At 53.0% G+C, this 12,882-nt stretch overlaps 1 protein-coding gene across 1 annotated transcript in view; it reads right to left on the reverse strand.

Annotated features, from left to right (window-relative positions):
* Positions 1–1,705: 1,705 nt before the first annotated feature.
* ITPKB (inositol-trisphosphate 3-kinase B) overlaps positions 1,706–12,882 on the reverse strand; it is a 70,731-nt gene continuing 59,554 nt past the window's right edge. The window contains exons 6-8 of the mRNA XM_072857052.1: positions 8,575–8,676; positions 6,942–7,013; positions 1,706–4,213 (exon numbers count right to left, since the gene is read on the reverse strand). Of these exons, the coding sequence (XP_072713153.1) occupies positions 3,998–4,213; positions 6,942–7,013; positions 8,575–8,676 (390 nt within the window). The 3' untranslated portion in view covers positions 1,706–3,997. The remainder of the gene's footprint in view (positions 4,214–6,941; positions 7,014–8,574; positions 8,677–12,882) is intronic.

Consider the following 12,882-nt stretch of genomic DNA (forward strand, 5'->3'; position numbering starts at 1 on the left):
GAATATTACCCAGCTTTCTTGGGCCCCTCTTCCCTCCAGGGCTTTATCCCATGGCACTACCAAGCAGATCCCTGAAGAGGCTAAAGTCTGCTCTCCTGAAGTCCAGGGTAGGGAGCTTGCTGTGCGCCCTCCTTGGTGCCCTAAGGATCTTGAACTCCACCATTTCATGGTCACTGCGACCAAGGCTGCCCTTGAGCTTCACATTCCTCACCAGCCCCTCCTTGTTGGTGAGAACGAGGTCCAGCATAGCACCTCTCCTTGTTGGCTCCTCTATCACTTGGAGAAGGAAGTTATCATCAACGCATTCCAGGAACCTCCTGGATTGCTTATGCCCTGCTGTGTTGTCCCTCCAACAGATATCAGGGTCGTTGAAGTCCCCTATGAGGAGCAGGGCTTGTGAACATGAGGCTGCTCCTATCTGTCTATAGAGGGCCTCATCCACTTGGTCTTCCTGGTTGGGTGGCCTGTAGCAGACCCCCCTATAATGCTACTTGTCCCTTTAATCTTGACCCATAAGCTCTTGGTGAGCTCCTCATCCATCCCCAGGCAGAGCTCCATGCACTCCAGCTGGTCATTGACACAGAGGGTGACACCCCCTCCTCGTCTCCCCCGCCTGTCCTTCCTAAAGAGCCTGTATCCTTCCATTCCAACGCTCCCGTCATAGGAGCCATCGCACCATGTCTCCATGATGCCAAAAAGATCGTAGCCCTGCAGGCGTGCACACATCTCTAACTCCTCTTGTTTATTTGTAATAAATAATAATAATATAATAAAAATAAATAATATTTGTACTGGTAATACTACCGGTTCTTTCTCATAGCAAGAGGTTTCTAGTCTTTAAGCAAAGTCCACACTGGGTTTTTCTTGTAGTTTGTTTTAGAGGTGCCGTGGCGAGCAGCGGAGATGCTGCAGGTACCGGTCCCCAGGCCGGGCTGCTCCTGGGGGTCTGTGCACGGGGTGTTAAATCTGACTTTCCTTACGGGGCAGCCCACCTGCCCCCCTCGGCCACATCTGTCCCAGGACAGGCTCCTGCTGTCCCGCGCTTGCATGGACAACCAGGAGGGACCGGAGCTGCCTTCAGGCTCTACAACCTGACTTCTCCTTCAGTGCAAAACCAATCTAGGTTTGGTTTTGTGGCCTTTGGTCCCAAGCACTGCCTCCAGCACTGCTCGTGGTGTGGCTGAGCGGGAGAGGAGCGGGGGAAGCGCAAGGCTGTGCCAGGCAGCTCTGACGCCCCTGGGTGCTTTGATATCCTTGAGCGCAGAAATCGCAGGGTGGCACTAGGAAACCGCTCCGCTCGAGCCGCAACGTAGTGATAGCCAAAAACATAAAGACCGAAAAAAAATTCCTGCTGTGGGGCTGCCTTTGGTGGGCTTCCCTGCAGAAGGGGGATGGAGAAGCTCAGGTCTCTCCCGGGGGTGCCCCCCACCCAGCCTGGAGCCGCCCACAGCCCCGGCTCTGCTCCCACCCTGCCCTGCTCTCTGCAAAGCCAGTTCCCCTTTGTCAGGGTCTGTCCCCGGCACAGGGTCCTTCCCTACTCTTGCTTCTACGCAGCACTGCTCCCAGCGTGTGCTAGGGTAACCAAAGCCGGAGCCTGATCCCCCCCCCAGATCATCACGGACACGAAAGCCGGCTCCTGGCTTGTTCCCAGGCTGCTGCAAGCTGCGCAGGGCGGACACGCACCGTAGACCAGGCAAATGCTTCCTGTATGCCTTTATTTGCAAAGTTACAGTATTTTTTTACAGGCACTGTGCGTTGGTGTTTCAGACGGGTTCGGATTTTTCTCTGTATTACCAATGACCGAGAGGGGAGGTGGGAGCAGGGAAAATCCCTCACAGCAACCGTTCCAGCCTCCAGAAAGGCATAAGACATCTGAGAGGAACAGTCTGCTTCTTCTGAAGCCACAGAGCGAGGAATCTGGTTTATAAACAAGCTTAAAAAATAATATACATATATAAGAGCAGCTTGAAGCTAAAGTACAGCGATAACTGGTACATACCTATGCATATCTGTTCACACCCTTTCTCCAAAGCTGGAAAAGGGATGGTTTAAAAACTAAAAACACAGTTTAAGTAAAAAAAAAAAAAAAAGAGGGATTCCATGCATTAAGTTTTAGTGTTTTGTGCAATTAAAATGGGATGAAAATAAATATAACTTAAAAAAACCCAACCTTTTCCATGACAATAATGGAACAGAGGCAAGTCTATAAGGCACTTCCACATGGGCTATTCTAGAAAGCCTGGCAAAGAGCTAAAACAGTGCAACCATTTACAATGGCATCGGATGAGCTAAAGACACCTGTCTGGTGAGATACGAACTGAGAAAAACCTTAGGAGACTTCAGTCCTCGGGAAAGAGGCTGCGGCACGGCTGCAGACGGCTCAACGGCCAACTCCTCCTCCTTATTGCTGCCAGGAGAAGACCTCTCCCACCGAGGATGCTGGACCCAGCGAATGATGGCAGAGGGGCTCTGGAGCACCACTCCTCAGGAGCGAGATGAGACGGTGGGTTTGGGGATGGAAAGGGTGAGGGATTTGCAGCTGTCGAGCTCCTGCACCACCTCCAGCACCGCACGGTCCTTCTGTCCTCAACGCGAGGGACTCCCCAGCTTGCCCGGCAGCCTCCCCTCCCCACTGTCCTTTCGATCACTGACCTTTTAGTGAGCCAGCTCTGCTGCGAGCAAGCCGCTTAGTTCCAATGTTCCAGGAAGTTAAAAAATAGCCTCCGCCCTAAATAGGGAACTGGGTGTTTTCGCAGGAGCGGGAGCGCAGAAGCCGTATGCGCAGCCCAAGCAGGCTGGGAAGCCAGCGCCGAAGAGCAGCGGCAGAGTTGGCCAGCTCTGCGGAAAAAAAGGGAAGGCACGGGGATGCCTGACCCCAACTCTGCTTCGCCAAAGACGACTAACCCGGCCACCTCGAGCGCTGCTTTGCTGCTGTAACCCTTCGCCTGCCGCTGATAAAAATTAGAGAGATGCTCCAGGCGGGAGGCTTGCCCTGGGCCAGGTGCGGGCATTGGCGGCACTACCCCTAAGCATGTGCTCGGCTGCTGCCAAAAAAAGACTGATCAACCTGGATGGCTACTTTAGGTTTCATAGTAGTCCCTTACAAGCTATTTTTCTCTCCCCCAGCCCTGCCCAAAGTCTTTATTCACCATGGAGGGCTGGAGACCCCAGCTAAGGAGGGCTGGAAGCAGCTCCTAGCAGGGGAGCTGGGTCTCTAGAGAGGAGCTCGAAGTGTTACCTACCACGCCAGTGCACCCAGCAATGGGCACGTGGGTGGGAAGCACCTGGCCACGGTAAATACCTGTGCCTGACCACGTGGCCCCGCAGCAGGAGGGAAACCCTCGCCATCCAGTGCCACCTGAAAATAACTGAGCAACCTCTACGGGATGTCTTGAACACAAAGAAAAACCCAAATCTGCCCTTCTAGCATCAGTTAAGGACTCGGCCCAGCCAGGTCCCTAGGTTGAAAGGTGCTGGCAAAGACAATTAAAGGGCTCCCACCCCAGTATCCTTCGTTGTCTCCAGGCCTCGCTCATGCACCCTGGCTGCCAGAGGGTCCTGGGCACGGCCACTGAGTGTTTTCGGGATGAGGCTACCGATCCCCGCGCAGGGAGAGGCTCCTTCCTCTGCCAGCCCTCTTAAAGGCCCTCTTAAAATCAGGCCGCGCAAGAGAACAAAAGCGCGATAGGCAAAGCACGCGCTTGCCTAAGCAACCCCTCCGGGCTGCTCCTGGCTGGCACGGCCGCCTGCTCCCACCAACTTTGCGAAGCCAAGGTTTCAAGTTCAGCTGTTGTTCCGGCAGGTTAGTTCTCTATTTACATGGAGAGGGGGAAAAAAAAACCCAAGACAACCTAAAAAAAACACAACAAAACCACATTAAATAGGGAGAGTATAGCTTTCAAATGGGAAGGGCGAGGGCTGGAAAGTGTCTTGTAGTGCAGTTCAGAAGAGTCAGTCGGGGCAGGTTGGGGGTAGTGGCAGAGTCAGACGCGCGGCTTTAATGCAAGTCTTCGCTCTGGGACAACTCTGTCAGGATCTGAATGAGGTTGTCCAGCCCCCAGAGGTAGCCATCCTCTCTGTTCCCTTCCACCCAGGGCACGTTGTGCTGGAGAACTTGTCCCTCCGGCAGCGGGGTGGTTTTCCCAAAGTCAATCATCCAGACTTTGGCCTGTTCCTTCTTGTCGTGAATGAAGAGGAGGGAGCTCCCGATTACCTGTGGAGAGGAGAGACCAGTTAGTGGTGCTCCTATTGCTCATTCTCAGACAGCTTCAGGGCTTTCAGACACCTTGTCTCAGGCTGCACTTGCAAGAGGTGATGCTGAGATTTTGCATGAGCAAAAGCAAGCTCTGGGTTGCTGGCTGTGTTTGCACATGCAAATCGGGTATTCAGACAAGCTGATTTACTCTTACCCAGCTCTTGGCAGAAGGAGAGGATCAGAAAAACACGGGCATGAAAGACAGATATGTCATTTTGGAAACTGAGTCAAGGTCCCCAGGGAAGGAATGAGATGAACTGTCTCAGCCTTCAGGTGGGGATTTTTTTCCAAGGCCAGTTCTTTGTGAGCGGCTTGTGCTATTCACACTCACCAGCCCTGCAGACATCACCACAGGGATGGCTACGCCCCACGTACAAATTACTTGGAATGTGCTGTCTCCTGCCTAAAACACCATCCAGTTGCACCCAGATTCCCCCTGGAATATTCTCCTGGCTTTCACAGGGCTCTGAGGATGCAAGTTACAGAGGTGCATGTACATTAATTTCCTTTCCCATGAGTTCACTTGGCTACATCGGCTTCGAAGGGCTCTTTCATATCCTGATCGGCCTTTGGGAAAATCCTGCAGCAAGTATTGGCCTGGGCGAGCCCGGGGAAGCCCATGGGTGCATGTGGGAAGGTGAAGCACATCACCTCTGACAGCAGAAGTCTCAAGGCCTGTCACAGCGGGATGGGACCCCACGAGCCCAATGCTCACCACCCACGGAGCAGAGAGATGCTCAGCAGGTGGGTGCCTCCAGCTCAGCCCCCTGGCCCGTTCCGGCTCGCAGTTCCAGCCAGGCTGCTGCCCAGCAGCAGCTCCACTGTGGCTTCCCAATACTTGGGGAACACGTATCGGTGTCAGGTCATTCACCATCAAGCTCTTCTGCTGAATCTGCTCCTCCAGTCAGAAGATTTTAGCAGGCAGTACTGCAGAAGAGCACCACCGGGCGTGCTTCAGAGCTGTCCCAAATGAAGATTGCTTTCCAAATTACGTCCAATGTGCACGAATTGGTGGATTATGAACTCGCTTGCCCTTGTATCACAAATAGGAACCTTGGTGACCAGAGTGCAATGGCTGTTAGCAGACAGGACACAGTGTGCTGAGAGCCAGGAGCACCCCACAAGCTGTGCAGATATGCAGAGGAACACAGCTCTAGGGGCATCCAGCTGGTGTCAGCCCTCCAAGACAGCAGCACTAAAAGTTACCGGGGACTCCCACGTCTGTGCTATCAGCAGGGTTTAGTTTAAGGTTTGCCTTTAGATGAGGGTTTTGAATGGGAAGCATGTACTGTTTGCAAAAGCTATTATGAATTTACATTTTTGAGGAGACCTCCTCCTCCAGCACATTGGGAAAATATCCAAGGTCCAGAGATATGTATTATTTCCCAGAAATGCTTATCTTTAGCTCTTCTCCTTCTAAGCTCTTATAGCCCTCTCTTGGCCAGGACAGAGCATTTTAACTTTAAGGAAAAGCCTTTTGCTGACGTTCTTTGCTTGCCTGTCCTGGGTCGCCAAATTCTCCTGCAGCTCCTCAGAGGAGCCCAGGCCAGCAAGGGCCCTGCGGAGGGACATGCAGAGCTTGGCTGACCTTCTGCTGCGCTTCATCTCGAAGTGGGACGGAAAGTCAAAGCTATTGCTTTTTAATTTTTAAGGAGTGGAAACTCCTTTCAAAACCTCCTTGAAAGGCTGTTTTGTTTCTGTGTTTTCAAACGAAACCCTGGCACTTGGTTTCAGGGAGCATTTTGCTTCCCATGTTGAACTGACCTGAAACCCTTGGTTTCAACATTTCCCTTCCAATTGCCTTACAGGCCCTGCCATCAGGCGCCACGGCCCCATCTGCCTCCGGCTCCCAGCAGGACCCTCCGTGTGCGGCCAAGGCCGAGGTGGCTCATGTGGCTCCGGCTGAGGGACAGTGGGCTCTTGGAGCTGTGGCTCTGCTCCCTGTGAGTCAAGGGTTCCTATGCCCATAGACAACACGTGCCAAGGACATATGCTCTCATGTTTTGTTAAGCAGATGCAATAGCGAATACTCTTTGCCAATGCAAAAATCAATAAAATTATTTAAGTAAATTATCGAGCATTCCAATTCCTGTTGAAACGGCCAAAAAATGTAGCACTTCCTCTTTGTTTTTCCTCCAGAACTGAATTTTCACTGTAGAAAATGTTGATTCCATGGACCTCGTTTCTGGAGGAAAGTCCTTCCAAGCACAGAGTCCTTACCGTGGTGCCCTAACCAGCTCAGCAAAGGCAGTTGTGGGATATCTGCAATTTATGGCTACGATGAAGCCTTGTTTGATCACATGGAGCAACTGGCAGCCAAATGATACCTGATGCACATTCAGACAGGCATTTCTCTCCAGAAAACCCCTATACTTTTACACTAGGGATTTTCCCAGTCATATAAACCCATAAGCAGCCCAAATTCCTCCTAGATCACTTTTAATCTGTATGAACATTGGTTTTCAGTAGATTTGAGCCCACATCAGATGCATGAACATTATACCAGTCATCAGCTGTATTTCCACCTAAGTATTATATAAACAGGGGTCTGAAAATACGGATATAAGAATAACTTCAAAATTGTAGAACTTTACAGCCTCTGACTTTGACTTCTCTTCTCTCCTTGGACAAGCTGAGATTAAACTGTTCGCATTTCCAGGCAGATCTATTTCAACACGAGTATTACCTCATGGCACTTGAAGAATGGGGATGTCTCCAGGGTAGCACGGATACCCTTCAACCGGTTAAGGTAACTGTTCTGGAATTACAAAAAAAAAGAAAAAAACCAAGCCATCAGCGCTGCGGGAAGCCTACATAAAAACTGCTGCATGGGGCAGACAGGAAAGTCACCCCTCCTAGCATCCTCTCCATGATACCATGTTTGCATGGAGAGATGCTGGGGGTGTCCCTCAGCCTCCCTGCGCTCAGCATCCTCCCACAGAGCTGTCCCCTGGCAGGGTGTCCCCTCTTTTTTGGGATCCGCTTATCCTTTTGGCCTCTACAGCATCCTGTGAGCTCCTGTGGCTTCCAAAACTTAGTGAGAGCATTTGCTTTTGCTGAACCGGTGCTTTCTGCAGACTTTCCCTGCTGCATCCACGGTGCTTCTGAGGAGGGAACAGCTCATTCAGTGTGCATGTGCTGTGCCGTGCATGCACAGCCAGGCTGCTTTTTTCTCTCACCTGCACTCTTTTTAATAGGTCAGCTCTTCACCTCATCTGTCATTTTATCACTCAGTCAGTCAAGCATTGTGAGACACTTCTGTAACTCCGTATCAGCCCTTCTGCAAAGCTGGTACCACAGGTGGAAGGGCTTTCACACTAGTCAGCATGCAGGTCAAGACCCGCGTGCCTGTTCAAGCATCCCTGCAAATTGCTGGAAGGCACTAAACGTTCTCAGGGGCCCCTTTGATAATTTGATTTTGACGTTTAGATAGAAGAACTAAGCACAGGAACACGCACAGCAGGTATCTGGACACTATAATACACCTACGTTTTCACACTTTGACTGTATGGGGAGATGTGGGGGTCACTGTATTGCAATGGTTTGGCCAAGGAGCCCCATCCAGAGCCAGGGCACGATGGTGTGAGTGTGCTCCGAGCTCTTTGGGGATAAAATGCAGCCAGGCAACTTAATTTTCAGATCCAGGAATAATCCTTAGGTAACTCTTGTCAAAGCAAACATGCCAGTTTGAAGGAGGCAGTGCCAAGGGCCACTCCAGCTGAAGCCTTGCATTTGTAGGCTTTATATAGTACAGCTTAAAATGGGAGCGCTTTGTCAAATAAGATATTTGACACAGTTAGTGTAAATTGTTTACAGCTACATCTCTTATTCTCCTGGCAACGTAGAGAAACTTGGGAAATGCCGACTGCAGCTTGCCCACGCGAAGGGCGGCTGGCGCAGGCAGGGGGATGCCTTGGCCACCCTTCCTGCGAGACCGAGTGCGGGGCAGCCCGCTCTGCCAGGGTGGGAGCCCCCACCATCGCATACTGGGGTCAAGAGCAGGCTCAGAGGCTGCCGCCAGCCCCAGGGATGAGGGGGCAGAGCATGGCTGTGCCTCCGCAGCAGGTTTTGGGGCCAACCCTTGAGCATCCTCGGACCTGGCTCAAGCAATGCTGCTGCAGCAAACATGTCCCCTCCCAGCCCTCCGCTGCTCTCCCCTCACCCTTGCGCCAGGATGGCATTTCTCTTTGCCATTTTTCATGCTTTTTTAAGAGGGATTGCTCAGGCTGCAGCCTCTCAGGGCAGGGAGCTGAGGAGCCGAGGCCAGCCTCCACAGAAGGAGCCCTCTCCAGGCAGCCCCCCCAGCATCCCCCACTCACCAAAACGTTGCGGTTTCCTCTGGTGAACTCCCTGAAGGCCTCCATGACTTGTTCCTTTGTCCGCGTCTTCTTGAAGTCCCGGTTCACAGTGCCATCCTCTTTCTTGAAAAGAAGGGAGAGTGGTGAGCAGGATGGGGAGGGAGGGAGCCGGGGCAGGACTGATGTTTCAGCAGCCATGCTGGTCGCATCCTACTCAGGGACATGCCTTTTTGGCAGCTGAAGGACCTGTCTGTGGAGGAGGGATGAGCAGAGGCAGCAGCTCTCTGCCTTGCACATCCCAAATCATCCCACAGCTCTGCTGCATTGCCCTCTAATGCAAATGGCAAGTCTCCACCATCACACGCTCACCCAGGTCACCAGCAATGTGGACAAGCTGCCTCTCACGGACCTGGCGCTCACTGCCAACAGAGGCTGGTGACCACCCGTTTCTGGCCACACTGTGCCCAAATGGCTTCCCATCACTGCTGTAGCGGAGCGCAGGCCCTGACACCAGCCTCAGGCTGCACCCCTGCTTGGGGAGGAAAGCAGAGCACAACCACGGCAGGACAAAACTGAGCGTGGACGGAGACAGCATCTCAGGAGCAGGCACAAAAACCCCTCCATGCAAAGTCCTCCACGAACCACTGCAGCAAGGAGATGAAGGCAACGAGCAAGCCCCACGGCTGTCTTGCCTCACTAGTCCTTTGCTAGTCCGTGGATAGCAAACCCTCAAAGGCAGCAGCCTGGCACCGAGATGCGGTGAGCAGCCTCGTGTTCTCCTCCGCCTCTTCCCCAGAGGCACATTCGTGCTTGGCCCGCTGCAGGGACGGCATGGCTTGGTCTGCTGCAGGGATGGCATGCAGCCCTGACCCAGAGGCTGCTGGCCAAACCTCTGGGCAGCTTTGTAGGTCGCTCCCCATTTCCCCCGTCCTACTGGGGCTCTGAGTTTTAGATCAGCAGGTTTCATTATCTGGAGCGGCCGCGGGTCAGGCAGGCAGAGCTCGCTTCCTGGATACAGGGGCTATTTTAAACCACATGTGCTTGTGCTCACAGCTCCGCCTGCAGAGCTCCATCCCACCTCTCTGGACAGCTCGTTTGCACACAATAGAGTGAAGGGACAGAGGCCAAAAAGACATCCTGTGGGCTGGGGAAGATGAAGTAAGGATGAAGAAGCAGAGTAGAGACTGGAGAAGGAAGAGAGCACAATGAAATCACCTGCCCTGGCGATTTATGTGCCCTGGCAGGACTTGGGACCCATCCAGGGAAGTGTCCCGGGATGGGGCCATGTGCCTCCCCCTGGGCTGGCCGTGGGCATGGTGGCCAGTCCAGCCCGGGAGAAGGCCGAGCGCTCAGGCTGCGGACAGCTGGGCAAGGTGAGCTTGGCACCAAACCCACACCTGATGCGCAGTTTGGAATGAATCACACAGCGCGCTTCCAACTTCCGGCTTGCGTTTTGTGCAAATGTTAACTAAGGTGATAACAAAAGCAATGTGTGAAAGGTCTTAGTCTCCAGGAAAAGCTTTGTTTGCACGGGGTGCAACCAGTTTGCGCAGGGTTTGAAGCACCAGCTTCCAACCACCCTGGACCCAGCCTGACCACCATGCTGCCACAGGGTATAAAAGCAAGGCTAACGGCTGGCAGAGCATGCCTCAGCAGGGGCCAGGGACCACCTTCTCGCTGGAGACCTCCCTGCCGTAGCAGCCATCCCGCCGAGGGACCGAGCAGAGCCAGGTTCTCTGCCTTCGGCCGTCTCTCGCGAGGCAGCAGGCTGCAGCAGCGCAGGCAGGAGGCCTCGCCGAGGATGCTCTGGTGGCACGTGCGCGATGTATAGGGGAAGGGTGCTACGTCGCTATACGTCCATCACAGGAGCCCTGACGTGGCCGTTCAGAAATCAACCCACCCTCTCCCCTGGGGATGATAGATATCAATTTGGCAAAGTGCCACAGCACTAATTTCACATGTAAAGAGCACAACTTTCCACAAAGCTTCCAAGAAAGGAGATGGACTTCTAAGTGCTCCTAAAAATAAATGAAAACCACAGATGGCCGTTCAGATAAGGCAATCTAGGCTTCAGGAAAGCCAAACAGCCTATCCGTAATGCTGCTCCCATAATTACCCCCCTCCCGCCGTTTCCTTGCCCAGCCAGACGCTGCTGCCGTGGGGCTGACAACTGCCACGACATTTACAGGTGTCCGAGCCCCGAGGGGGCTGCCTTCCACACAGCAGAAATGTGAGGGGGGCTGATAAGGGCTATCGCAACCTCCGCCCCACCAGTGATTCCAGTTTGCGCTGGCGTCACTGGGGCAGGCTTTGCATCAGCCGGTTCCCCCTCCGGCCCCGTGTCTGGCCTTGGATGGGGCTCGCGAGCCGCCTGTCTTGGGAAGGTCAGGTGAGAGGTTTCAGGGCTGGTTCTGGGACCCCACAAACATCCCAGCATCAGGGAATACCGTCCCACCATGGCCTCCCTGCAGGCAATGGTGAGTGACTCTCAGACCAGAGCAGATGCTCGGGAGCGAAACTTCTTGCAATGAGCTCCAGTAAGCTTCAGCTGGGTCACCAAGGATCACTTGTATTACTTTTAGCAGGGTAATTTTATTAATAGCTACCGTTTCTAAGAGTTTTAAGCTCCTCCAGAAAGTTAGATGAGTGTCATTATCTCCTTTTGCAGAGGAAAATTGTCATTTTAAAGAACCACCGGATCCTCGAGGCCACTTGGGAAAGCGAGAGCTCGGCCAGGAAAGGGTCCCCATCCTCCTTTCCAACCTCGAGCTGCCTGGTCACCTCACCTGCCCGTGCTGTCCCGAAGGGAAGGCTACTGCTGCTCCCCTCCTTACTCTGTGCCCCCTTCCAGCCCATTTGGCACCCAGGGCCAAATCCTGCCCTTCTCTTGCATGGCAAGGTGCTCTCCTGTATCAGCCTCTGGCCATGAGTGAGGGGCAGGGCAGATTCACCCCTTCTCTTCCCAAGGAAGCATCCACAGCAGGAAGGAAAACATGGGGAGACTTCTCATTAAATAATATTTTCCTGAAATTTCCTCTGAGGGCTCAGTAGCAGCTCAGGACACCGAAGGCTCCTTCCCTAATGCGGAGACTCGACCCCAGAAATAGGGCAAATACAGGGATATGGCACAGCATGACCAGCTCTACAGCCCTGCTGGAAAAAAAGCCAGCCAGGAACCAGCGTGAACTGTTAATGCCTTAGCTTAGGGGCAAATAATCCAGAAGCTGAGGGACTTAAGGAAAATTACAGCAATTAGAGCCTTGATCAAATTAGTCAGCCCCTAGCAGCAGTAGCAGCAGGATTACTCCTAGAGGCCAGCACTTCTCAACATTTTTCAATTAAAGGGCTGCCTCACCTCTTTGAAAAAAATCCACTGCTCATGTCGCACAGCAGCTCACTTATGGTCGGCTAAAACAGAGGTGCAACTCTCACCACTCCTTTGTGGCTTTTATTTCCCTCCACAGTGTTTTTTGGCCTGTGCGGGAATACAATTTGGGGTTTTTTACATTTTTCATTTCAAGCAGTTCACATATGACCTGCTTTTGCCGTAAAGCCCCCTAAACGTCCCCAGATCACAGGCTGAGAAGCACCACTGGAGGCCAAGGATATATCATGTTGGACTATAAATAGACAGATATTCCCGATTATAGCAAGAAAGCAGGGAGAAGAAACAGTGCATGGGAGCTTTGGTCCCAGCTGGCCCACTCCTTTTTTATATAGCCTCAGTTTTATAATAAGCACCAGCAAAACAACAGCAATGGGAACGCAAAACAGCAGCAATGGGAACTAGGCAAAGGGTTGTCCCGAGCCGGAGCAGCTCACAGCACGCTTGCGGGCACCCACGGCAGAAAAGGGTCTTTGGGAGAGCTGGGGAGATCAGGGAAGAGCTGCACAAGCAGGCAAGTGCCCTGACCCAGTGTAGGCACCGCAGGAAGCTGTTGCGGGGGAGCATGACCAGCAGCATCCCAGGCAGAGGCATGGGACGGGCAGGGGTGCCTTGCGTTGCTTGCCAGAAAACTCTTGAAGGGGTTCAGCCCAAGGGCTGCTCCTTGGGTTTCTGAGAGTGGTTGAGTTAGAGATAAATGCACTGTCCTCTGCTGGCCGTGGAACAGTTGAATGAAGAAGGTGCCCTTCTCCCTGTGTGCAACATGCTCCGCTGGGCTTCCCACAGCCCAGGGACTTTGTCCTGCACAGCGGGACAGACAAGTCCCTTCCCACAGGCGGTTTGGTATGTGGCTAATCAGCAGCGGCTCCAAGTGACCCACTCCTGCTGATCATCTTTGAAACCCGCGGTCTAACATCTGCATTTGTTTGCTGTTTGACCGGTGA

This window comes from Ciconia boyciana, chromosome 3 (assembly GCF_034638445.1).
Source record: "Ciconia boyciana chromosome 3, ASM3463844v1, whole genome shotgun sequence".
NCBI classification, from domain to species: domain Eukaryota; kingdom Metazoa; phylum Chordata; class Aves; order Ciconiiformes; family Ciconiidae; genus Ciconia; species Ciconia boyciana.